This window comes from Acinonyx jubatus, chromosome C1, assembly GCF_027475565.1.
Source record: "Acinonyx jubatus isolate Ajub_Pintada_27869175 chromosome C1, VMU_Ajub_asm_v1.0, whole genome shotgun sequence".
In the NCBI taxonomy this organism is placed as follows: domain Eukaryota; kingdom Metazoa; phylum Chordata; class Mammalia; order Carnivora; family Felidae; genus Acinonyx; species Acinonyx jubatus.
In genome coordinates, this window is record NC_069381.1 from 34,743,818 (window position 1) to 34,770,955 (window position 27,138).

Below are 27,138 nucleotides of genomic sequence, written 5' to 3' on the forward strand. Positions count from 1 at the left end.
ACCTCCTCTTAATTTGACTAATTCCTACTCCAGTATTCAGATCTCAATCTAAAACATCCCTTCCTCAGAAAGCCCTTTTCTGAGCCCCAGACTAGCCTACGCACATACCTAGCCTGTTACATATGTAGCTCATGACATTCCCTCTGTCTTCATTGTCATAATATTGTACTGTTCATACCTGCTCAGTATCTCTCTTCCCCACTGGATCGTAGACTCTGTGAGGGCAGGAACCACATCTGTTCTCCTCATCTCTACAACCCTAACACACAGGACCATGCCTGGCACATTAGGGATACTTCCTATGTGTTTACTGAACAAAGGAATGAGTGAACCAGAGTCTGCACCTGGGCAAAACTAAAGGCTTAAGTAATTACAGCTCTCTTCTTCTTACAGTTAAATCCATGATAAAATTACTAATCAGACTCAGGCCTAGAACAAGCCAAGGGGAAAACCACTGAATATATCTCTAGGTTGACCCCAGTGTCCTCAGACATTAGGGTGCATAAAAGAGGTTTAAGATGCAGATTATGAGTCTACCTCCCCACCCCCACCCCACTGTTCTGATTTAGTAGATTGAGGGAGACTCCCTGGCCTCTTTGTTTCTCACAAGCACCCTTTGGTGACTCTCATGTGATCCAAAGATGATACTTTGAGAAACATCATCACCTATAATCTGGCTTCGACCTCACAATTTGTGACACTGACCTCACCAAGGTTATCTGCAACCCCTTTGTCACTGAGTCTAGACTACCTTTTTCCCTCCTCATCTCACTTGGCAGCACTTTCCACATGACAGGAGGAGGGGAGGGAGTCAGGGTTGTACAAGTACAGGGTCAGACCCCATCTTCATTTAAAACTTTAATATTTTATTCATCATGGATTTTTTTTGTGTTCATTTTTATTTTTTTAAATAGCACATTGGAATATTATTTGATTACTGGGTTGTTTGATGCCCCCTGAAATTTCACAATCGAAAGCAAGTGCCTCACTCACCTCACCCTAGCCCCCATCCGGCTTGTCCACTGCCCCTATCTATGCTCTCCTCTCCTCCACCTTCTCCCAAGGCCATTTCTCAGTCTCTGTTGCAGGATCTTTCCTACACCCACCCCTTAAATGATAATGTTCTTTTCTTACTCAGTCACTGCCCTTATTACTCTAGGCCTGGTATCATTCTTCCCCATATCCCAAGTGCCAATCAGAATGCCTAACATTTAGTAGATGCTCACTCAGCACTTACTGAATGATTCAAATCATGCTTTTAATATACAGTTGTATGTTCAGTGTCTATACCTGAAATTATTCATAATTTCCTAACTTGCTGTGACCTTGTCATACAACAGAGAAAATAGACCAGCCGAAGTGATACCGTGTTTTAAATCAGTGACTTCATTCCTCCTCCGCAGTCCTCTAGTTATGGTGGATTTTGAAGGAAAACAAATCAACATAGCATCATTATGTTTTATAAAATCGACTACCACCTAATCTCACAGAAGCCTCAAACCCCTTTTTAAACCTTGAACTTCCAGAATAGACCAGTAGAACTAAGGATTTACAGGGGCACCTAGGTGGCTCAGTTGGTTCAGCGTCTGACTTTAGCTTGGGTCATAATCTCACGGTCCATGGATTTGAGCCTTGTGTCAGGCTCTGTGTTGACAGCTCAGAGCCTGGAGCCTGCTTTGGATTCTGTATCTCCCTCTCTTTCTGCCCCTCCCCTGCTCAACTCTCTCTCTCTCTCTCTCAAACATAAATAAACATAAAAATTTTTTTTAAAAAACAAGGATTTATATATTATAATGACAAAATTATTAGTTGCCATTTATTGAGTCTTTTTATGCTCTAGCTATGTGATGTACAAATATTATCTCCTGTGAGTCTAACACCAAGCCTAATAGTGATTGTCATTACCTGAAAAGTTTGAGTAATTTACTAGTAAACGTCAGAGATAAGGTTTGCAAAGGGTCTATCTGGCCCAAAGCCCGTGTATCATCCACTCTACTTCACTGTCTCCCTCCCCAGTGAGAGGGCAGACCCACGATTCCACCTCCAACACCATCCAAGGAAATAATCCATAAATAGCCCCACTCCCTCCATCTGTCTACAGGCAGAGAGGCCTGACAGGAAAAACTCAGACTCTGAATTAGACTCCTAGGTTCAAATCCCAGTTCCATCAGTTACCTTTGGGACTTAGAGAAGTCATTAACCTGGCTGAGATTACATCCTCATGAAGTACATGGACATGTTATAATAGCAGCCCCCATGGGGTGTGGTGAGGATTCAGTATGACAATGCAAGCAAAGCAACACAGTGCCTGGCACACAATGAATGCTTAGTACTGGTTAGCACCTGCTGATATGGTGACAGACTTCTGGAACTAATTGCTGAAAATAAGGGATCAGAAATATGCATAATGAGTGACTGTGAAAGCAAGACTAGCCTGGGGCAGAGGAAAAAGAGGTGACAAAAGTTGGTGAGCCTAGCTAGTAACTGAGAAGAAGAGGGAGAAGGCAGTGAGGTAGGAAGGGGGGGCGGGGCTGGGGCTCCTGGGGAGCTGGGTGGGAGACAATGGAGGAATACAGAGACTACCCTGTGGGCTGATATCCTGGCCCCCAGCTGGAGTGGCAACAGGCAGGGGAGCCTGGCTCTAGAGCAAACACTGTTTTTGCAGCAAAGAGCCTTTCCTAATGAGCCAATCTGTCTCCACTTCTATTGGCATCCTGGGAACCAGGGTGCAGCAGAGATAATTTGCCTCACGCGCCCTCCGCCCCCCCCCAACAAAGCACCATTACCTCCAACCCATTACATTAGCCTTTATCAGTCTTGGAAGCTCTCAGTCATCCTCCATGAGCTGCAATAATTTCAGCTAATTTCTTAAGTGTTCTAAGAGCCTGTGATGTGTTATGAGCCTAGTAATTGTTGACTGGTTTCTTTTCTGTTGTGGGTTGATTTCATACCTTGTATCTGAGCTGATGCGTGCTCTGGGTGCTTTATTACAATGAGGCTTTTTGCAAGGCTCACATTAAAAAATAACATTAAATACTGAGGTTGTTTTAAATCAGAGTTTAATTTTTCCACCATCTCCCGTTGTTCTTATTAGGAAGACACGCAATTCTTCATAAAGATAGTGACCTCCAGTGTAAAGCTCTGAGCAAGTACAAAATTGAGAATTAATGATGAAGCTGATTATTTTTAGAGAAGTCTAAAAACGAGGCACAAAGTAATGAACTGTGCAGAGACCCAAGGGTGCAATGGTCATAGCATAGAGAGGCTTGGAAAATTGACTATGCTTTCTCCATGCACCTTATATTCATCAGAGCCTCCTTGCTGTCTAGGGGGCCTGTCAGAGTCAAGGTTGCTGAACTACCGGTGAAAAGCTTCCTGGGGAACTGTGAACATGCCTGCCAGCATTCCCCCACCCCGTGTTTGTTTCCACTTCCCCTTCACCCTAGGGACCCTTCTCAGATAAAGGATACAATTCAACTATTGGTCATCCTGGGCCATAGATGCAGGCCCAGGAATGGGCCCAGGAATGGGCCATGATCATCATAGATGATGACCAGGAATCAGTCACAGGATCTGGTTTCTGTGTGAAAAACCATTCATTAAATTCACTCTTTAACTTGTCATACAGCTATATGACTGGCTCGTGTTTAGATAAGCTTCTAAAGTCAATTGGCATCTTCTTGTCAGCTGTAAGCAGGTGAGTTCTATTCTAGAGAGATTCTGGGATCTCAGTTGTATGTTGGGCTCATGGTGGCCTTGGCATTCACACCACATGGGACCACCACATTTCACCATCTGGGTAGAAATGCAGATTTTCGGCCTGACTAGATTCAAGGGCTTAAAAAATGTCATCAGTACTTGGTCCCCGCCTCTCTTTTTCTCTATTTCTCAGCTCCGTTTTGAGCGCTCTGGCTCTCAGAAACTCCAGACATGCATCCTTCTAGCTCAGTCCACCCAAAAGAGCACTTATCTTTCCCAGGGATTCCTAAGAAAGTCCCCAGTTTTGAACCTCCTTGAACCAACTGAGGTCACATGGCTGGTCCCAACCGATTACTGCAGTCAGAATGATGGTGTTCCCTGTCACCTGCTCATCCTGCCAAAACCACATGGCCCTTGAGTGGCAGAGGGGTGATTCCCCAAGGGTCATTGAGGTGCCATTTCAAGAAGAGAAACAGATGCTGAAAAACCAAACACAAGATATGTCCATTGTATTTAACTTTTTCATTTGCTGCTAGAAGGAAGAACTTCTAAATTATTGTGTCACTTTGCCCATGAGCACTTCCTAGATAGGAGGGCAAAGTATGTGAAGAAAGGCCCTTGAGATCCCTCAGAAAGGTGAGTGCCAAGGAACCTGACAGGTGTCTGATTTCTACTCTTGTATTTCTCTGGACAGTAATCAGTACCTTATAGAATTTCTCGAGGTTGGAGGCGTCCTAACACTCTTGGAAATACTTGGGCTGGAGAAGATCAAGGAGGAGGACAAGAAGGAATCCATCAGGCTACTTCAGGTCATTGCGAACTCTGGCAGGAAGTACAAGGAGCTCATTTGTGAAAGCTATGGTGGGTACTGTGTATAACAGGGTGGCGATTCCATGTCTTCCCAGGGGCCTGGGCAAACTGGTGGCAGCACCCAGCACTGCTCTAGGAAAACACATCATGGAACTGGTTGCACAGAAGCACTTTGTACAGTGGAGTCAATTAGCCCCTGTCCACGTCACTGCCAGAAGAGTCAGATTTATGATTTTCTTGATTTGTCGTTTGCTCAAATCTTTCCATGGTAGTTTTGGAAATACTTCTCCATTTTAAATATATCCTCTTTTATGCACCCATTCAACAAAGATTTATTGAGCCATTGCCTAAAATCCTTTGTGAAATTAAGTGAGTTATGAATAACTCTAGAAATAAAAAGGAAATAAAGTCATTGAATATGTGTGCTAAGTATACACACACACACACATATATACACTAAGGTGCTGGGAGTACAAAGATGAATAAAATACAGTCCTTGTCCTCAAAGAGCTTACAGTATAGTGAGAAGTGTAAATAACCCTGTAATTTCCGTATGTTCCATCAAGTGTCCTGATCAAGGTGGATAAAGATGATGCCATCCCCCCCACACCCCTTTTTCAAAGTATTTCCCTCACTGCACTTTTCATCATGGTTCTCCTCTATGTCTCCCCATGGCCTCTCTGAGCCTTAGTGTATTTATCCATAAAATGGGACTAACACCTCCCTCTCAGTATAGTGATTAAATGAGGCAGCATGTGTCAGAACATTTAGTAAACTGCTGAATGCTGCATATGTGTTCATTATCACATAGCAATCCCAAACACGTGTTTAATTGTGCATTTTGCAGAGCCATTTTCAACTTTACAACAGATTTTGACAAGCGGACATGCCCTGTGTTGAAACAAAATCCTCTAGCCACAGAGCCATGAGGCAAACAAGGCAGTGAGGCAACGCAAGAGCCTTGATTTTTGCTTCGCTTGAACAGGCTTGGTTAACACATTTCAGTCCTTACCCCGTATTATGTAATCTCAAGTGAGGCTCTTTCCCATAAATCCCTTCCAATTGGGCATTTCCTCTTTTCTTTGTTCAGGTGTAAGATCCATAGCAGAATTTTTGGCAAAGTCTAAATCAGAAGAGACCCAAGAAGAAGTGCAGATTCTATTGGATTCTTTGGTCCACGGTAATCCCAAGTACCAGAATCAAGTGTACAAAGGTCTAATAGCTTTGCTGCCTTGTGCGTCCCCAAAAGCTCAGCAGCTCTCCCTGCAGACTCTCAGGACTGCACAGGTGAGGCAGCCCACATGCTCCTGTGGTTCCGATTCAACACACTAACCTGAAAATTACCTTCCACAGTTGCACTTCACTCAGGCATGAGAAACCGAGCTCAGCCTCCCACTGCACGTCTGCTGTTCAATCAGCGTTACTTCCAGAAGGCCAAGGCGGGACAAAGAGTTCATGTCTCCCAGCAGAGTGATTTGTCCTGTTTACTTAAGGATCAGAAAGATGTTGGCAGACTTAAAAGTGGTTGAGACAAGCAACAAGGATGATGAAAAGACTGTAGAAAAGCTTACAGGAGTCAATTTAGTAGGGAAGGCATCATGGGCACATTTGTTGACAGCACGGAAGTGAGAGGCCAGATCGCCAGGGCTTGGGAAAGCTCCTTTTCTCTTGCGGGCTCTACCTTCCTCTCAGTGCCCTTGAATGCTAGCGGAAGCAGATTTGGGACATGGTGGCCACATGAAGACACTGTGCTAATAAGGAGGGAAGAGAGGCTCCAAGATTGGTCTTGAGGTAAATTACTAAAAGCTCTCAAAACAGCTCCAGGCTCAGTGGAGGCAGGGAGACAAGAGGTCAAAGGAAGGGTAAGGTCTGAACTGTGGCAGTGGGAAGAGAGAGGACAGGGTCAGACAGACATTTCTGAGGCAGAGTGAGTGGTAAGTGAGGCAGTAAAAGAAAAGCAGTCAAAAATGACATCCAGCTTTGGACTTAGCATCAGGCAGAGTTGGGTACCAGCAGGAGAGAGCAGGAAAAACCGATCTGATTTGGGAGGAGTTAGGTTTTGACTTGATGAGCTCGGTGGCTCCCAAGTACCATTTAAGGAGCAGGCCCAGCCAGCTGCAGAAGATATAAATAGGCCAAAAAAAAAAAAGATATAAATAGGTCATTTATGGAAAAAATACCAAATCCTGGGGGCATCTGGGTGGCACAGTGAGTTGAGCCACCGACTCTTGATCTCAGCTCAGGTCATTATCTTGAGTTTGAGCCCCAAGTTGGGCTGGGTGCTGATGGCACGGAGTCTGCTTGGGATTCTGTGTGCCCTACTCTCTGCCCCTCACCCTCTTGTTCTCTCTCTCTCTCTCTCTTTCAAAAATAAATAAAATTCAAAAACAATTTTTTTAAATACCAAATCCTGGGCATCCCTCCCATAGAATCTGACAGTTTTCAGGCAGCCTTTAGTAATGCTTTTTCTTGTTAAGCTCCCCAAGTAATTCTGACTCCTAGCTTAATTGAGGAATTACTGTTGAGGACATCTAGTAGAGAGGCCCACTGGGTTTCATGAGCAGAGAAGTGGTAACTAAAACAACAGAAGTGAATAATATCAGCCGGGTAAAGTGAACCAAGTAAGGAGAAGGGACATTGCCAGCATTTAAGAGATGAGCGGAGGAGAAAGGTCCAACAAAAGAGCTGGATTATTATTATTATTATTTCCCGTTTTCATTTTTTAAGTGCCTCCTACCTGCCAGGCACTGTGCCAGGGGCTTACTTTAGTCTTTACAATAGCTTATGGAGGCAGACATTATTATCCCCATTTTAAAGATGATGTAACTGAGCCTTGAGGGGTGTTTGGTGACTTATTCAAGGCCACACACTAAGTAAGAGGTATGTACTAAGTGGGCATTTAAATCCAACTCTCTTGGAGCCCCTGGGTGGCTCAGTCGGCTGAGTGTCTAGCTCTTGATTTCAGCTCAGGTCATGATCTCACTGTTGTCAGTTTGGGGCCCACATCAGGCCCCATGTCAGGCTCTGCGCTGACAGAGTGGAGCTTGCTTAAGGTTCTCTCTCTTCCTCTCTCTCTGCCCTTCCCCTACTCACTCTCTCTCTCTCTCAAAATGAATAAATAACCTTTTTTTTTTTTTAATTAAAAACTAAGTTGGGCACCTGGGAGGCTCAGTCGGTTAAGCGTGCAACTTCAGCTCAGGTCATGATCTCACAGCTTGTGAGTTCGAGCCCTGCGTCAGGCTCTGTACTGACAGCTCAGAGCCTGGAGCCTGCTTCCGATTCTGTGTCTCCCTCTCTCTCTGCCCCTCCCCCACCATGCTCTGTCTCTCTGTCTCTTTGTCATAAATAAACATTAAAACATTAAAAATAAATAAATAAATAAATCCAACTTTAACTCCACAGAGTTCTTAGTTTTTCTAAAACTTGTTTTAAATGTTTATTTATTGCGAGAGAGAAAGAGAAAGCATGAGCAGGGGAGAACAGAGAAAGGGGGAGAGAGAGAATCCCAAGCAGGCTCCATGCTGTCAGCGCAGAGTCCCACACAGGACTCCATCTCACAAACTGTGAGATCATGACCTGAGCCAAAATCAAGAGTCAGATCCTTAACTGATGGAACCACCCAGGCCCCCCTGAGAGTTCTTAGTCTTTCCATATACCACTCAACCTCTTTGGAAAAAAGCAATGGAAGCCATAAAATGAAAACAGGGAAAAAATAGGACTGTGAAAATGCAGGGAAAAGAGTTTCAATAAGGAGAACATGACCAGCTGGGTCAAGTACAACAGAGAGATTAAATGTGGGTAGAACTGAAAGATGGTCCCCAGAAGAAAAGTTTGGATGAATCTTGGTCCCATGGCAGGAAAATTTAAATTGCAGCAGCCTGTCAAAGGGGGATGCATGGAGGATGAAGTAGTTTCCCCTGGGCTCCTGCAAAGCTTAGGTGTCAAGGGGGAAAAGAGCAGTAGCAAGAGAAGATTGAGCCAAAGGATAATTTTGTGCAATCTGGGTGAACTTGAGGGTGTTTCATGCTAATGGACAGGAAGTGATGCACAGATAAAGGTTGAAGAGGTAGAAAGGAGCAGTTCCCCTGTTGGGTGAGGTTCATGAGGGAGAGAAGATATAGGATCCTGGATCAGTGCCACTCTCCCCAGCCTGTGCCCACCCTCCCCCCAGCAAGGGGGGAGGCTTGTCCCCACACCTCTAGCAGGTGGCCAGCTAACCCCAACTGAACACCTCCTGAGCTAGAGGGGTCAGTGGTCACCTCAGCAGACGCTTCAGTCTGATTCTTGGATGCCCATCTGTCCCTCCCCTGGAAAAGAAATGTACTTGATGGTACGGGGGCCAAGGCCCACTGACTCACCACTCCCCTCCCTCTCCCCACTCAGCCAGGCTGCCTAGCTGTCTGGGAAGTCCGCTTTTCATTTCTTCCAGGTGTACTAGATCTAAAGAGTAACTAGTTTGTCCTGTTGTCTATCTTGTCAGTCGATTGTTGGGACCACACACCCCAGCATTGTGGACTGCGTGCTGAAGGTACTGCGCACGATGCACCTGGAAGTGCAGTATGAAGGTAGGGGAGGCGGCCGGGTCTGCTCCCACTCACAGATTATAGTCACCGTGAGAGCTAGACAGGTTTGCTCTTCAAATTTTCCTTTAATATTTATTCATTTTTGAGAGATAGAGTGTGAGTGGGGGAGGGGCAGAGAGAGGAGACAGAATCCGAAGCTGGCTCCAGGCTCCGAGCTGTCAGCACAGAGCCCAACGTGGATCATGACCTGACCTGAGCTGAAGTCGGATGCCCAACTGACTGAGCCACGCAGGCGCCCCCAAACAGATTCACTCTTGAGAGTTTTCTCTTAGTCATGGGGCACCTGGATAGTTCAGTCTGGTTGAGCATTTGCTCAGGTCATGATCTTACAGTTCTTGAGTTTGAGCCCCACATCGGGCTCTTTGCAATCAGCCTGTCAGTGCAGAGCCTGCTTTGGATCCTCTGTCCCCCTCTGTCTGCCCCTCCCCTGCTCTCACTCAAATACATACATACATACATACATACATACATACATACATACATACATAGAGTTTTCTCTTAGTCACAGGAACCATGTTAAGTATCCTGGGTAACCTCAGCAGATGGAAGATGCTGGTTCGATCTGATCAGCCAGAAAATGACAGCCACTTTCTACACTTTGAATCAGCCACATGATGCTTTAACATTTGCTAGGACCTGCCTGGGTGAAGAGCTGGCTCTGGTTCTCAGTCTTATGTAGTACTTCCCCACTAAACAGAAGTCACCTGGGGGACTGTCCCTCTCCTAAGAAACTAAACTGGATGGTGGTAGTATTAAGTTTTCATGTATTCAGTACACCTATGTGCTAGCCACTTTCCATGCATCATTTCATTTAATTCTCAAAAGAACCACAACAGTACAGAGCCTGGCACATATTAGGTTTCAAATGTTCAAATGAATAAATGGTGGAGGTAAGTATTTTTATGTTTTTCAAGCTAAAGCATTAAAGCACAGAGATATTAAGTATGCTTCCCAAGGTTATGCAACTAACTAGATTCAAACCAGATCTGACTGCAAAATGTATGCTTTTTAATTTTTTTAAGGTTAATTTATTTTTGAGAGAGAAAGAGAGAGTGAGTGGGGGAGGGGCAGCTAGAGATGGAGACACAGAATCCAAAGCGGGTTCCAGGCTCTGAGCTGTCAGCACAGAGCCAGATGTGGGGCTCGAACCCATGGACCACAAGATCATGACCTGAGCCAACGTCAGACACTTAACTGACTGAGCCACCTAGGTGCCCCTAAAATGTATGCTTTTAACATGAGCCCATAGTAGGTGTTTACAGGATGTTGTTTCCTTCCCTGTTTCTAGAGTGGTTCAAAGAAAGAAAATTCTGTTTTCAACAGGAGGGATCAAAGAAGGGTTTGCTGAGAAGGTGGTATTTGAGCTGAGCCTTGGAGAATGGGAAGGATCTGGGAAGGTCGAAAGGAGAAGAGGAGGGCATTCTGGAAAGGGGAATGGTATAAAAGAAGTCCCAAACGTAGGGATATACAAGATGTATCTGAGGAGTGACAGATCATTTAGTGGAAGTTTGATAGAGGTCTCAGTCCAGAAAGATCTAGAAAGGTAGGCTAGGACCAGATTGACGAGCACCTTGAAAGCCAGATGGAAGAGTAGCAGGTACTCTCTCCAGTAGGCAGCACAGAGCTATTGAAAAGTGAGCCGTGAACAGGGGAGTGGCAGAGGGAAAGCACTGTCTCAGGAATGTTACCTGAGTGGTGGTGTGCTCAGTAGGTCAGAGCCACAGAAGGCTCTCGAGGCTTGAGGCCAGTTGGGAGGCCTTTCAGGTTGTTCAGATAACAAAGTAAGAATGTGCTGGTCTGGGGGTGCCTGGCTGGCTCAGTCAGTGGAGCATGTGACTCTTGATCTTGAGGTTGTGGGTTCAAGCCCCATGTTGGGTGTAGAGATTACTTTAAAAATTTTTTTAAATCTTTAAAAAAGTTTTAAAAAAATGTACTTGGTCTAGCCAAATATACAGGCCCTGGGAAGAGAGAATGGACAGGACTGGGAACTGCCTCAGTATGGAGAATGAGATGGCATATGGAAGGGGGAATGAACAGGGCTGTGGAGGCCAGGACAGAGAGACCTATTAAGCAGGAAAGATCTGGACATCTGGACATATCAGGATTCGGCAGGTGGAGCCCCAGACCCAGGAAGTCTGGGAGGGACAGAAGGAGCAGGCATGTACCAGGGTTCAACTATGCATGTGAGATCCTGGGGAAGACCAACAAAGGTCCAGACGCTGACTTCCAATATCATTTATTTTGGGAAGGCCGTGTTGAAACTAAATGTCAGTCAGTTTTTCCTTCAGCAGCATTGTCAATTTCATATTTGTTTGACCCCTGCAGGTGTGCCTGGGAAAATGGACCTTGTAAATTGAGAAGTAATGCTATGTTGAAATCCATTACCAGCTGGAGGAGAATCCCCTAGCTTGGCAGGAGTTGCCAGTGAAGTGTGGGGTAGTGGAGGGAACCGAGTAAAGGTCAAACCCAGCAGCAGAGAGTTGTTTCTGCATTGGAGCAAGGGGGTAACCTGGCAGTTGAATCACGTTAGGAAGCATAATCAAGCAGCCCAAGGGGACTAGACTGGGTGGCACTGAGCCTCCCTCCCCGCCACCACCTTCACGTGACTCACGTGACCACTCCTACTCACCATCACTTCTTAGCTTAAGCATTTCTTTCCCAAGGCCTTCCCTCACCTGCCTTCAGCGCCTGCCCAGATGTCAGCCCTCCTTCCTTTGTACCACCCTGCACCTCCTGCCCTCCAGTACACCCCTTCCCTAGAGCAGTCATCTCTAGAATGCACTGTGTACAGTTTCAGTGCACTTCTTACCACTTTTGTCGTTATCTCCTCAGTGCAGTCTCTGGCATAGGGTAGATCCTTGTTGCATGTCTGTTGAGGGAGGGAGGGAGGACTGTACATACACACTGAGGCAGAGGCAGGAGAAACATGAGATTTTCTCACTGCCTTTTTGGTTTGATGTCTGCTCCTGTGATAACAGTAAAACCGTGAGCCTCAAGATAATTTCAAATATGCCAAACTCATAACAGGTGCCCAAGATGTCTGTTGAATGAATGAATCATTCTTTTTTACCAGGAACTTCAAAATAGTCTTGGTGGAACTGGGAACGTAGAGCATGTATATGCATGTATATGCGTTGTCCACAAGGGGGAGCTATCCCACACGATCGGTGGAGTGGAAGTTCTGGAAGAGAACACAGTGTTAGCTCCCGCTGAGACTCCTCCAAAGGCAGGGGGAGGGAAGGTCTGACAGGTCTTAGATGTGGTCCTAACAGTGACAACTGGAGAGGATCAGAGATTAATTTCTCTGAGTTGGACAACACTAAATTACAAGACCAGGATGATGGCAACAGTCATGGTTAGAGAACCCAGTAACCAGGAGGTATAAGCGATACAGTTGAATGGACTAACCTTAAAAGGGCCAGAGTTCGTTTGTTTTTTAGAAACAAATATTAATTGAACATCCGTGGTGTGCCAGGTACTATGCCAAGTACTGGGGGTTGCTTGTGTTTGTATTGAGGAGAAAAGTTAATGGGTCATAGGGCATCTGGGTGGCTTAGTCAGGGGGGCGACTGAGTGGCTCAGTTGGTTAAGTGTCCCACTCTTGATTTTGGCTCAGGTCATGATCTCTGGGTCGTGGGATCAAGCCCCATGTCGAGCTCTGTTCTGGCTGTGGAGACTGCTTAAGATCCTCCCTCTGCCCCTCCCTGACTCTCTCTCTCTCTCTCTCTCTCTCTCTCTCTCTCTCTCTGTCTCGGACTCTCTCTCTCCCTCTTTCTCTCTCTCTCTCTCTCTCTCTCAACAAACAGACAAAACAAAAAACAAAAACAAAAAAACAAAAATGAGTGGTTCAGAAGGAAGGAGGAGGTTAAGGAGGATGTTCACTCTACCTTCCATGATGGGAAGGGTAGTTAACATCCTTCCCCTGAGAAGGCTGCAAGGAAAGTGGAGTTCTCAGGGAGAGTCCAGTGAAAACAGGGTGGAGAGGCTTAGGAGACCTGGTGACTCTTTCCCCTTGTCAGTGGTGCAGGAGCCAGGTGAGACCTTCACCTCTTTTTTCATTGAGAACCCCACCCCCACCACCTCCAAATCTGCCAGTCTGCCTGGCCCGTTACTCATTCTCTGTTCTTTTTCCCATTACTACCAAATGTCCCTGCTCCTACCACAGGCCAGCTCTTCTGCTTCTTCTTTTTTTTAAGTTTATTTTTTAAGTTTTTTTAAGTTTATTTTTACTTAAGTTTATTTTTTTAAGTTTAATTTTTTTAAGTTTATTTATTTACTTATTTGAGAGACAGACAGCACAAGCAGGGAAAGGGCAGAGAGAGGAGAGAGAATCCCAAGCAGGCTCCACACTGTGGATCTCACCATAAGATCATGACCTGCGCTGAAACCAAGAGTTGGTCACTTAACCGACTGAGCCACCCAAGCATCCCATCTTCTGCTTCTGCTTATTCTCTGAAGCACATTCATAAAGCCTTCTCACAACAGCCTCTCTCTTTCTGTCTGGTGGATCATCTCCATTGACATGCAAACATGATCTGTATCCCCCATCTTTTTTTTTTAATGTTTATTTATTTATTTTGAGAGAGAGAGTACAAGTGGGGAAGGGAGAGAGAAATCCCAAGCAGGCTCCTTGTTGTCAGCGCAGAGAGCCTGATGTGGGGCTTGGTCCCATGAACCGCACAATCATGACCCAAGCTGAAATCAAGAGTTGGACACTTAACCAGCTGAGCCATTCAGGCACCCCCTGTATCTCTCATCTTTAAAAGAGAGCCCCTCCTTGGTAATCTATGGACTAAAAGAGATTTAAAAGACTTGCCCCCCAAAATTAAATTAAATGATAGCATTTAAGGATGCATATCCCTCCTTGACCCCAAGTTCCCCTCCAGCTACCCATTTTTCCATTGACCCAATTGGCCCAAAGCATCTGGCTTTCTTTGGGTTTCTGTGATACCACTTCTCATTGTTCTCCTGCCAGCTGGGTCTGCCATGTTTGCTCTGCTTGCTTTTCCACTTTCTCCTAATTTCTCTACCACTCTGTTAGGTCAGCCTACTTCTCATCTCTTTACCAACACCTCCTGCTCGCGTGATTTTGTCTAGTCCCCTGGCTTTACACACCACAAATATGTTATACATGCAGATACCAGACTGTATCTTTGGCCTGATCTCTCCCCTGAAACCTCCCCAGACATCTGAAATTTATATCCAAAACAGAACGCTTGATTTTCTTCCCAAACCCTTTTCTTTCTCCTATTTTCAATAAAAGGTGCCACTACCAACCCAACTGTTCAGGTAAAGAATGTAAGACCAGTACCATGATCTGCACTTTCTCTCACCTCCCACCCCATCCCACCCTTACCAAGTTCTTTCTGGCTCTCTCCCTACTTACCCTCTTTGTCCACCCCAACCCCACCCCGTGATCGCCCAAGGCTAACCCACCATCCTGTTTGCTAACGTCTGCTTCCATTCCGGCCTCCTGTAACCCATCCTCCCAGTGCAGCCAGAACAATCATTTCAAAATAGCTTTCCACTGCACCTACACTAAAATCTACACACCTGTCATGGCCAGCAAAGCTTCTGGAAGGCTCTTCCCCCAGACCTTGGATTGATGGACAGCTTCTCAAACTTCAGCTCAGATGTCACCTCTGCCCACTCTCTCTAAAGTTTCCCCATTCCCTCCTGCCACCCACGTCAGGCTCTCTCCATCATAGCACATCATTGCACTTATCTCCTTTAGAAATCACCTTGTTTGTTTGTTTACATGTTTAATGTCTGTGCTCTGTAAGAAAATCAGCTCCAAAAGAGCTGAGAGTTCCTCTTCTTTGTTTACCATTGTATCCCTAGGGCCTGAACAGTACTGGCAAAAGTAGACTCTTAAATATTTGTTGAATGAATGAATGGAGATGGGGTGAATCGTGTATACCTTAATTTATACTGAACAGGCATCACATTGGAAATAGAATGAAATACCTAGTTTTTTCAGCCCAGATGGCTAAGTGGAGGCTGTGTGTAGTAAATTACCCTTTATTTCCTGAGAGTTCCTAGGGCCAAGGAAGAAGGTTTGGAGAGGGAGAAAAAAGAAGTGGTACTTGGAGGAAGGTAGGAGATAGTAAGGCCACAGGAGCAGGGCGTGGATGCCCTGGTTACCTGTTGCTTGTAACAAACCACCCCAAATTTCATGTCACAAAACTATCACTGTTTTACTCCCACACTACATAAGTCAAAGATTACAACAGGACACAGCAGACATGGATTATCTCTGCTCCGTGTTATCTGGGGCCTCACCTGGAAGACAGCTGGGGGCCACAGCTGGAACTAAAGCCTAGTGCGGATTAGTATTACTGATTTCTCCTTTTCTCTCAGGGTCTAGTATGGTTCCACAATGGCACCTTTTTCTCCCAAAAGAGTGCCAGAGGAAATGTGTGCATCAAAGAATGGTTTCCTAGTCCTCACTGCAGGGGATTCTGGTTGTCCATTCTTGTCTGTTCTTCACTTTGAAGTGGAAATAACCATGGCAAGGGTACTGGTGACCACTAATTTCTGAAGGTTTTTTTTTCCTAGAATTAAGATTTTAGAATTTCTTTTAATGATGATCCCATTTAACATTAGAGAGCCAAAATTAAAATTAAGGGAGGCCTTCTTCAAAGTGGTCCTGCCTGGAATTTATCTCCATTTATGACTTCTGTGAAGTGAAAAATGGCAGTTTCCTCCCAGGGAGGATTGCTATTCCAGGAATTGGTGGCAGGCAGGGACTTAATCATGACGAGCAGTCTAAAGCCACAGAAGTACTCTCTCACTGGCCTCTCTTCCTAGAGCAGAGAAATTTCAAAGTCATAGAAAGTTTTGCAGAAGAATAAATTGATGAGTTCTGTTGGGAATTTGAAATATATGTATGTGTAAATATATTAGCATCTTTTACAAATAAATTATTACCTTAGGAACATCACTACGTATGACTTAATTAGAAGCAGACCATTCATTGTAAATTCATTTGCCAAATATATGCTGGCCAAAAATCAATTGGCCGAATGACCAATTTGCTGAGTGCCCAGTTCACCAAATTCCCAATTTACTGACATGTTTCCTTTAAATATTTGTGAAGTTTAGAGCATTGGTTGTATTAATGGGACCTAAGAGAGCTGAGAGAGGCCGGAACTTCAGAGTTCTCAGAGATTTTACACTCTCTCTGTCCCTCAGTTCCCCCATCTGCCCTTTGTTGGTCCTTGGTCTCCCTTTCTTTGTCCCACCTCTCCCCATCCTCTCTTCTCAAGGGTGGGCAGTGTAGGCTATGCAGTATGGTGACCTCCAGCAGTCTCCTCCACCAGGTCCCCCTTCCCTGCCCCGGCTCCCTGTAACTGCAGCTACAGAGCTTGGGCAGAGACAAATGAGAATTCCATAAAATGCCACTATGAAGACAAAATGAAAGCCATTATATTCACACTTTGCAGAAATCTATGAAAACTGCTAAATCCATCCATCTCTATCCATTACCCATTGCTATATAACAAATTATCTCAAAACTTAGTGGCTAAAAAATAAACATTTATTATCTCACACAGTTTTTGTGGGTCAGGAATCTGGGAACAGCTTAACTGAGTGGTTTTGGCTCCAGGTATCTCATGAGGTTGCAGTCAAGCAGTTAGCTGGAACCATGGTCATCCAAAGGCGCCACGGGGCCTAGAGGACCCCCTTCCGTCATGGCTCACTCACAGACCTGACAAGTTAAAGCTGGTTGTTGACAGGAAGCCTCAAGTCTTCGCCATGTGGGCCTCTCCATTGAGCTGCTTTAATGTCCTCACAGCATGGCAGCTGGCTTCTTCCAGAGTGAGTGATCTGAGGGAGTGCAAGGAGGAGGCCCCACTACCTTTTATAATCTAACCTCAGAAGTCGTACACCATCCCTTCTGTTTCACCCTGTTCACTAGAAGCTGGGGAGGAGAAATGGGCTCCACCCCTTGAGAGGAAACATACTAAAACTTTTGTAGACATATTTTAAAACCACTATACCATCTCATAAAAATTGCTGAAAAACAAACACAGGCATAAGAAACAAGTTCATGGTAAAATGGAAATGTTTGTGAATTTGGAAAAATGGTTACTTGGGGAAAAACATTTTTGCCTAATTGACCTAGAACCTAGGATTAATTTGACTTTCTAATAAATGATCATATTTCATGTAGTGAAGTTTAAAGTGTAGCTTATCAGCCACAAAATACAAAAGCAGGGTTAATGGCTGAGCAAACTGTACTGCACTAACAAAGTAGAATCTTCTAGAAATGTAGTTCAGAGAAACAGTGCCTAAGTGAAAGGACAGACATAGACAAGTCTTTGAATCTCTTTCCCTGCCCCTCAGAGACCTGGAGAAAGACTGGCAGTGGACAAGAACTTCATTGTTAATTTTTCTTAGGTTTTGTGAAGTTACAAAGATTCCTAATACTAAGGAGAATGGTTTATTTAGAAATCAATCACAGGGGCACTTGGGTGGCTCAGTCAGTTGAGTGACTGACTTTGGCTGAGGTCATGATCTCACTGTTTGTGAGTTCAGGCCCTGCACCAGACTCTGTGCTGACAGCTCGGAGCCTGGAGCCCGTTTTGGATTCTGTGTCTCCCTCTTCTCTCTCTCTGCCCCTCCCCTGCTCACGCTCTGTCTCTCTTTCCTTCAAAAATAAATAAACATTAAAAAAAAAATTTTTTTTAAGAAAGAAATCAATCACAGATTTGGTTTAATTCGTTTTTCTTCATTAAGACATTTTTTTAAATATTTATTTGAGGTGGGGTGGGGAGGAGCATAGAGGGAGAGAGAGAATCCCAAGCAAGTTTCACAATCAGCATGGGGCCTGATGCAGGGCTTGATCTCATGACCATGAGATCATGACCTAAGCTGAAATCAAGAGTCAGACACTTAACATACTGAGCCACCCAGGTGTCCCCATAAAGGCATTTTTAAAATTGAGGTAAGATTCCCATAACATAAAAGTAACCAATTTAAAATGAACAATTCAGGAGTCTTTAGTATATTCACATTGTCGTGTGACCACCACTTCTATTTAGCTCTGAGACATTTTCATCCCCCCAAAAGGACACTCTGTACCATTAGGTATTTGCTCCCCATTCCTTCCCCTCAGCCCCTGGAAACCACCACTCTTCATTCTGTCTCCATGGATTTGCCTGTTCTAGATATTTCTTATAAACAATCATGTAACATGGGACTTTTTGCATCTGGCTACTTTCACTTAGCATAATGTTTTCAAGACTCATCTATGTGGAAACATGTATCAGTACTTCATTCTTTCTTATGGCTGAATGATATTCCATTGTGTGTATATACCACAGTTTGTCTATCCAGTCATCCACTGATGGACATCTGGGCTGTCTCCCCCTTTTGGCTATTGTGAATACTGCTGCCATGAACATGCATGTACATGTACATTTTTGGTGCCTGTTTTCAATTATTTGGGGTGTATATCTGGTAGAATTGCTAAGTCATATGGTAATTCTGTTTAACCTTTTAAGAAACTGTCAAACTTGGGGCGCCTGGGTGGCTCAGTCGGTTGGGCATCCGACTTCAGCTCAGGTCACGATCTCGCGGTCCGTGAGTTCGAGCCCCGCGTCGGGCTCTGGGCTGATGGCTCAGAGCCTGGAGCCTGTTTCCGATTCTGTGTCTCCCTCTCTCTCTGCCCCTCTCCCGTTCATGCTCTGTCTCTCTCTGTCCCAAAAATAAATAAACGTTGGAAAAAAAATTAAAAAAAAAAAAAAAGAAACTGTCAAACTGTTCTCCACAGCAGCTAGACCAGTTTACATCCCCACCATCAATGTATGAAGGTTCCAATTTCTCCACATCTTTGCCAACACTAACACTTGTCATTTTCCTTTTTTTTTTTTTTTAATAGTCAACTCCACAATAGCGTGTGGAGTGGTTTGGGTTTGTGGTTTGGGTTTGCAGTTTCCTAATGACTAAAGATATTGAACATCTTTTCAAGTGCCTGTTGGCCATTTATATTTCTTCCTTGGAGAAATATCTACTCAAGTCTTTTGCCTATTTTTAAAATCGGGTTGTTTGTCTTTTTGCTGTTGAGTTGTAAGAGTTCTTTATATATTCTGGATACTAGAATGGTTTCTCCCACTAGAATGGCTGTCTTTTCATTTTTTTGATAGTGTCCTTTATTGATTCACTTTTATTTTATTTTATTTTATTTTATTTTATTTTATTTTAGAGATGGGAATGAGGGAGAAAGGGGCAGAGAGAGAGAGAGAGAGAGGGAGAATCTCAAGCAGGCTCCATGCTCAGTGCAGATCCCAACACGGGGCTCGATACCAGGACCCTGGGATCATGACCTGAGCCAAAATCAAGAGGTGTATGCTCAATCAACTGAGCCACCCAGTCACCCCTTGTTGGTTTACTTTTAAATGATTTAAGTTTTTTGTTCAATCATTTACTTATTCAAAAGAGCAGGCACTAGGCTGGGTACTGAGTGTTTAGTGACCAACGAAACAAAGTCCCTGCCCTGGTAGAGCTCTGATACAAGAGTAATAACAACAATAATAGTAACTAGTAATTGCTACCAGGGACTGGTGAGGACTGTGTGCCAGGCACTGTTTTAAGCTCTTCAATCAAGTCACACAGTCCTCAGAACAATTCTGAGAAGTAGGTACTATTATCATCCCCCGTTTACATGAAGAAACTGAGGCACAGAGCAACTGAATAACCCACCCAAAGTCTCAGAGATAATAAGTGGGAAAGTTGTGGGTCACACCCAGGCAGAATGACCCCTGAGCCCAAATCCTCACCACCACACTATCCTGTCCTTCCAGTGTTATGAAAAAAGACTTGTAAAATTTTTACCACTTTGAGAAATAGTCAAAAACCTGAGGACAGACAATATTATTACTACCATAAAACATAATTATGTTTTCTTAGCTTCATGCCCTTCACAGGGTCATGCAAATACTGTAAGGTCTCATTTTTAAAACTACACTTTTTGCCCCATAGAACCTTGTGCCTTTGCTCTCCTTTTCTGAGCTAACCCACAGTAGCAGGAGTTTCAGCCTTTCCTGCTGTGTAAGAGGCCACCCGTCCTGTGCAGCTTCACTGAACAGTCACAAGGCTCTGACACTAATGGATAGTTTACCATAAAAATCTGCTGAATATTCTTAAAAGATGCATTATTTCCCCAAAATTATATGAGCACTTCAACTGCCACACTTTATTCAGTGTTCCTAAGTTTTATTATATAGTTTCCCATAGTTTGTTGTTGTTGTTGTTTTTAATAAGTTCTTGGGAAAACTTGTTTCTACTTGCCCGATTTGCCTAGCCCTCAAAGCCTCTGTGTCTGCCCTGGCCTGGCACTGTCTCCCCTTGTGCACCTCGGGCAGTGGTGCTCCACTCGGGTGTCAGGGCGAGTTCAAAGCACCAGCGCATGGGCTGGTTGGACTTGGTGAGCCTTGCCCAGAATAGCAGATGCCTAAAGAAGACACACTACAGTAATTCTTAATTTGGCAGTACATACACCACCAGAGTACATGACATTAACTGCTTTCTCGCCTGACTTTTTCACTTTTTTAATGTTTATTTATTTTTGAGAGAGAGCGTACGTACGCAGTGGGCTGGGGGTGGTGGAGAGAGGGAAAAAGAGAGAATCCCAAGCAGGCCGCACTGGCAGCACAGAGCCTGACGAGGGTCTCAATCCCACAAACTGCCAGATCATGACCTGACCCGAAACCAGAGTCCCGTAGTCAGTCTCTCAACCGACTGAGCCACCCGGGTGCCCTCGCCTGAGTTTTTTAAAAGAAAATAGTGTGTAAAATATGTTTTCTGTGTTTCAACAATGGGTTTTGAACAAGATGTGGTGAAAGAGGTGGTGAGATGTATAGGAGTAAGAGATAGAATGCGGTTGGTCAGGAAGATGCCTGACACTGGCTTCTTATGAGTTATAAGTTCCTCACAACAGCAACTTGCCGAATGTATCCACACTTACTTGCTGGGAAATGAAGCCTACTTGTGTTCGGACGCCCACTGAAGCACACTTCTCATATGTGGCCAGTAGGTGGCAGTCTCGTATGAAAGTGAAAACAAAGAACTGAGACCTGGATTTCCCAGGGCTCTAGGAGCAAAGAATTGTAAAACAAACTTCCTCAGTGCTGAGTGCCTTAGAAATAGTTGCGCACCATCTCCACAGCTCCCAGGTGCAATGCCATTCATTTCTAAGGTTCCGTCTGCCCAAAGAATACTGAGCCCACTGCTACAACCTTGTCTCCTACTCATTGTGACTTCCAGGGCAAGTCATTTTGTTCCGGCTTCCTTCAGCTATCAGACAGGTGATCCAGGAACTTTCTTCCTAGGCTGACAGGCTGTGGGTTCTGTGGTTCTTCCTTGGATTGGAGGAATCCCTCCTTTTGCACTGAAGTCTCCTTTGAGTGTCAGTGGGCCGGCCCTTGCATCTGTTTTGTTTCCTGCTGTTCCAGTCAGCACTAGCACTGTAGCTGACGTGTACCCAACCGGTTTGTCAAATGAAAGCTTGGGCCCTGCAGAGCTGCTTCTCAGCCTCACTGGGCATGACTTCTCAATGGCTCCTGATCACCACTCTCCTCCCGGAAAACTCTGATCTCTTCCTTCCCTGACACCCGCCCTCCCAACACTCTCCTGGTTCCCTCCTATCTTTCTGGGACTGCTGCTCAGTCCTTCCTTTGCATATTCCTATCCCTCCACCAGTCCCTTAGGTGCACCTTCCCTTCTATTTCTCTCAGGATTCAGTCCCAGGTCCCCTGCTCTTCTCTTTCTGTCTGCGGTACCTCATGTACTCCCACAGTTTTAATTACTGCCTATAATGATAGACACACTAATGCCTAGCCTTTATAAGGTATTTACTCCATGTTAGGTACTGCTCCAGCTCTCTACTCATTAATCCTCACAACAAGCTCATGAGGTAGGCACAATTATTATTCCCATTTTGTGGCAGACGGGCAGAGCAGTTGAGTGACCTCTCTCCAGCTCACACTGCTCTCCTGAGCTCCACCCCATTGTTCCCATTTGCCTTCTGAACATCTCCCCTTGGATGTCACTGACCAAGTTCAGAATTGGACTCCTGAGATTCCAGCTCCAAGGCCTCAATCTCAGTGAAAAGCACCCAAGGCTGGAAATGTAGGTCATCAACATTTCTTCCTGCTTCCCACCTGTAACCAACTTCTAACAAGACCAGTCAACTCTTAACTCCTTAATATTGTTCAAATCTCCCTCTTCTTCATTCTGTCTCCACTGGTGTAACTCATATCTTTATATGTCTCACCTCTAAACCAATCTCCATCTTTCCAGCACAGTGTCTGCACAGTCTTTTCTCCTAGTCCTCCACCGAGCCAAGGTAGCGGAGCTTAGTGGTGAAGAATATGAGCTTTGGAATCCGAAAGAGTCATTCTGCTACTTATTAGCTGTTGGGCCTTGGGCAAGCTACTCAATCTTTTTAAGTCAGTTTCCTCTGACACGAAAGACAAGAAAATACCTGTCCTATAGGGCGGTTGGCCCATGCAAAGCCCTCGGAATCCAGCCTGCCTCCTCAGGCTTAGCTCTCACTCCATGGGCCGTCATTTCATGTCAGGCAGACCTCCCTGCTTGCCCGGCCACAATAGGGGCATGCGCTTTGCCACGTTCATAATTCTAGTCCCTCCCTTCACCCCAAGACTTTGTCAGCTCACATGTCACCTTCTCCAAGAAAGCCTTTTCCCGATTCTCTAGCCCCCAGTTCCTCAACATACCCTCACACCAACCTGGCTTCCTTTGTGTTCCCATGGCTCTTATAAAACTACATCATAGGGGCGCCTGGGTGGCTCAGTGGGTTAAACATCCGACTTCAGCTCAGGTCATGATCTCACGGTTCGTGAGTTCAAGTCCCACGTTAGGCTCTATGCTGACAGCTCAGAGCCTGGAACCTGCTTCATATTCTTTCTCTACCCCTCCCCTGCTCATGCTCTGTCTCTCTCTCTCTCTGTCTCTCTCATAAATAAATAAACATTAAAAATTTTTTTTTTAAAAACTACATCATACATGCCAGTTTCCTTACTGGTATCCCCCCCCCACCCCCCAACCTTAGACTGTGTCATCTCTGAGGGCAAGGATTCTGTCTTAGTCCTCCTCTTAGCCCTAGCACAGGGGGGCTGGCACACAGAAGATGCTCAATGAATATTTTGTTAGATGAATGAATGTATCAATAAATCAGTGACTGAGCCAATTTAGGACAGTTGAATGTTGTCAGAACCACAGGCTTCAGGCAAAGCTGCCAAAGACAGTAATCCCCTGTTGCCCTTTGCTTTCTGAATGACTCTGCCATGCTTAGGAACTAGCACCATGTGTAAAGAATTGTAACTGGCTGTGGTTCTTGTGAAGACATTTGGGCAGAGACTGGCGCTTTTGCTTTAGGTGTAAACATTGACAGCTGTGAATTTTAAAACTCAATCAAAAATGATTCAGTGAATAAATCTTCCTTTTTCCAAAAGAGTTCCAAGTATTGCAGATATACTGGCAATGAAGGATTCAGAATTCAGGGTAAAGTGAATAGGCAGAACCAGATATTTATCTCCTGGAGCACTTGGTCTTGCATGGGCAGAAACATTTCATAAAAATATGTTCATCCATTCATTGCCACCCTGAATGTTCGCCAAGCCATTTCTTGCTGCACGTAGAACTCTCTCAGACACAGGCAAGTGTTCTGCCCAGGTGTCCTGGCACTAAGGTGCTGCCCACATGGGCCTGGAAAGAGCACAGCTACTAAGGCAAGGTGTGCTGTGGCTGACAGAGCCCAGCAGAGTCAGGTATGGGGGGAACCAACCATGCAGATCCCAAACCCCACTGATTCAAAAAGAAGGAAGAAAGTTTCAGGACCAAACCCTAAGAGAACAAGTGAAAACTACTTGGGGGGTGGTGTGTTCAGGCACTAGCCAAGCAGCCTGAGGCATCCCAGGCTACATTTTTTGTCCAAGTGGGAGAGTGGGGTGGGGGAAGCCAGGGAGGGTCAGTGCGCTGATCCCTCTCCCTTTATAGTGTTGCTGTCTCTGTGATTTTGAATTAGAACCATATCTGAGTACCAGAGGCTAGAGTGGGGGGCCATGGGATTGTGAGCGCTACCCTGGAAGACCTGGAGGAAAGAGAAAGCCCAGAAGCAAGCAGAAGCTAGACAGTCCTTGGAAGTGTTTCTGAATGAAGCAGCTATTTCTGAGTCAGGTTGGTCCAGAGAGAAGGGGCTACTGCAGAAGATCTGTCCTCAGAATGCTTTGCACTAGAAGGGGTAGCAGGGATGTTCTTAAGAGGTCTTCTGCTAGCGAGTGAATCGTTGGTTCTGTGATTGGGAAAAACAGGCCAAGACAACACTGGCTTTGCGTGGGGCTTCAGGACTGGGCCTCTGTGTGCCCCACGGCTCTGCAATGTAAATGGATGGGAGGCCCCCCAGGATCTGAGATGAGGGCAGCGTGGGAGATGCCTTACTGGTGCCTTTCTTTAGATTAACCCACCAGCCAAAACTGGTTCTCCTTCCTGCCCAAGGACACTCTGAGGCCTGGAGTGCAGGGGTCAGCCCCCTCCTTCTTGGGGTACTGGCAGCTGAAAATGCTCAGCACCAGGCAGGAGAGTAGAGTGTGTGGCATATGAAACACAGCATGGGACTGCTGGCTGCCTCCCCAGCCTCTGCTTCTGGGTAAATAGGCCACTGTGCTGTTGGTGACTCCCTGACAGTTTTCTGACAAGATTATAAATCACCAGCACATGCTCATGGTTAGGCAACATATGTTTGGAGTTAAGCAAATAAAGCTTCCAAGAGCTGCAAGCAGCCTGTGTAGACACCCGCTCTGTGTGCTCTGCAGATCCATGCAGTCCCTGTCCCTGGCTACTTCACCTGCTGCCCCTCGTCCCCCACTATGTGGGAGGGGCCGCAATCCCTTCACCTTTCCATACACCTGTCTCGTATGAAGTGAGTGTTCATGGCATGTGTGGCTCAGTTCTGGGCTAACCAGCAAGTATAAGGTCCTGGCTTCAAAGAGCTCTCTCGGTTGGCCATGGGGGTAGAGGGATGGCGCCGTGGTGGATGGCTCCATGGCTCTCCAGCCTACGAAGAAGCAGAGCCAAGAACACTTCCATGGCTCAAGGTGGACAAGGGCCATAGTGACCAGTGCAGAGCCTCCTCTGAGGCCATCTCCCACCAGGTAATGGCAGTTTCCCAGCACAGTCCTAGGCTGCCATTACCTGAGTGGTCATTAGGCCATAGGAATGCAGGATCCAGTCAATTCTTTTCAACATTCACGGACTGGATGGGTTTGAGGTTCTGGGTAGGCAGAGATGCCTCAGATATGTTCACTGGAGTTCACAGTAGTGGAAAGCCTGTTACTGGATGACGCCAGTATTCCACAGTGAGAAAATGGTGCTGTAGGACCAGAGACGCAGGACATCTACTCCTGAGTGGTCCAGGGTGGAGGCAGGGGGAGAACAGGCCAGAGAAAGATACTTGAAAGCTAATTTCTGAGGTGAGTCTGGAAGAATAAGTAGCAGTAGTCAGATGAAGAAGACTCTTTTTTTCTGATAATTGTAGGCTAGGAAATGTGGGTCAATTCCCCTTCTGGGGGGATTGATGTTGAGTTGTTTTTACTACAACACTTCTGATACCAAATGGGGGGAGGGGAGTTTCCACATTAAGCAATTCTCCTGTCCTCTGCAGACATCAGTTGGGTACCCTACATTTCAATTCAATTCCATTCTGACACTAACTATCTGGAGTTAGCTTCAGACTCCCCAGGTTTAAGGGCTCAGCCCCACAAGATTGCCCTCACTTCAAATGCCAGTCACAAGTATTAGGTCCCCAGGTTATCCATACTTCTGTCCAACTTGGCTATAAAGCCAGGGGGCTCCCACACCCTTCCTCCTTTGCAGGTTCAATCATTTGCTGGAACAATTCACAAAACTCAGGAAAGCATTTTGCTTACTATTAGCAGTCTATTATATTCTTTTTTCTTTTTTTTTCTTTTTTTTTTTTTTTTTGAGAGAGAGAGAGAGAGAGAGAGAGAGCATGCATGCAAATGGGGTAGCAGCAGAGGGAGAGGGAGAGAGAGAATCTTAAGCAAGCTGCATGCCCAGTGCAGAACCCGATGCAGGGCTCGACACGGGGCTCAAGGCAGGGCTCCATCTCGTGACCATGAAATCATGACCTGAGCCGAAATTAAGAGTTGGACGCCCAACCAACTGAGCCACCCAGGCACCCCAGTAGTGTATTATAAAAGATACAATTCAGGAACAGGAGAATGGAAGAGAGGTATAGGGCAAAGTATGGGTTGGGGGACTGCTCCGGTTACACACCCCCACACACCTCAGTGCATTCACCAATTCAGAAGTTCTCTGAACCTATCACTTAGGGTTCTTATGGGAGTTTCATTACATAGGCACGGTTACTAGATTGGTTCTTGGTGATTAACTCACTTTCCAGGCCCTCTCCCCTCCCCAGAGGTCAGGGGATTGAGCTGAAAATTCCAATCCTGTAGTCATGCCTTGGCCTTTCTACTGATCAGCGCCCATCCTGATGCCATCTAGAGGCTCTCAGTCACCAATTATTTCATTTAACACATAAAGTACACTCTGGAGATTCCAAGGATTTTACAAGCTATAGGCTAGTAACCAGGGGCAAAAATCAAATATCTATTTCCCATCATACCGTAAATATCAAAAGGAAAAAAAATTGTAATCTTCTTAATAACAATGAAGAGCAGGGAGCCTGGTTGGCTCAGTCAGTAGAGCATGTGACTCTTGATCTCAGGGTTGTAAGTTCAAGTCCCACATTGGGCATGGAGTCTACTCAAAAAAACCAAACAACAATGAAGAGCAGTACAATGAGCAATTACCAGACCAAAACCTAGGGGAAGGTGAGAACCCAGAAAGATAAGACCAGCAATCAAAACTGAGGCCATTTTCTGATCCTGAAGAAACTAAGCAATATCAGATGGCAAGAGAGAGAAAAGGCACTCAAGGCCTTCCCCCAGTAGGAATATGATACCTCAAGTATAAATACATTAAGCCAGGACCCCAG

At 45.4% G+C, this 27,138-nt stretch overlaps 2 protein-coding genes across 12 annotated transcripts in view; one reads left to right on the forward strand and one right to left on the reverse strand.

Annotated features, from left to right (window-relative positions):
• Window positions 1–435, reverse strand: part of TMEM53 (transmembrane protein 53) — a 37,187-nt gene extending 36,752 nt beyond the window's left edge. Inside the window, exon 1 of the mRNA XM_053213098.1 lies at window positions 179–435. The gene's annotated coding sequence lies outside the window, so the exon portion shown is untranslated. The remainder of the gene's footprint in view (window positions 1–178) is intronic.
• The window catches only part of ARMH1 (armadillo like helical domain containing 1), a 50,483-nt gene that overhangs the window by 16,118 nt on the left and 7,227 nt on the right, over window positions 1–27,138 (forward strand). For 7 of the 11 annotated variants that reach the window (XM_053213030.1, XM_053213037.1, XM_053213034.1 and 4 more), the window contains 4 exons: window positions 3,629–3,697; window positions 4,394–4,560; window positions 5,600–5,796; window positions 8,990–9,074. In XM_053213030.1, coding sequence (XP_053069005.1) covers window positions 3,629–3,697; window positions 4,394–4,560; window positions 5,600–5,796; window positions 8,990–9,074 — 518 coding nt within the window. The remainder of the gene's footprint in view (window positions 1–3,628; window positions 3,698–4,393; window positions 4,561–5,599; window positions 5,797–8,989; window positions 9,075–27,138) is intronic. The other 4 variants (XM_053213059.1, XM_053213061.1, XM_027059380.2 and 1 more) reach the window with 1 other exon arrangement.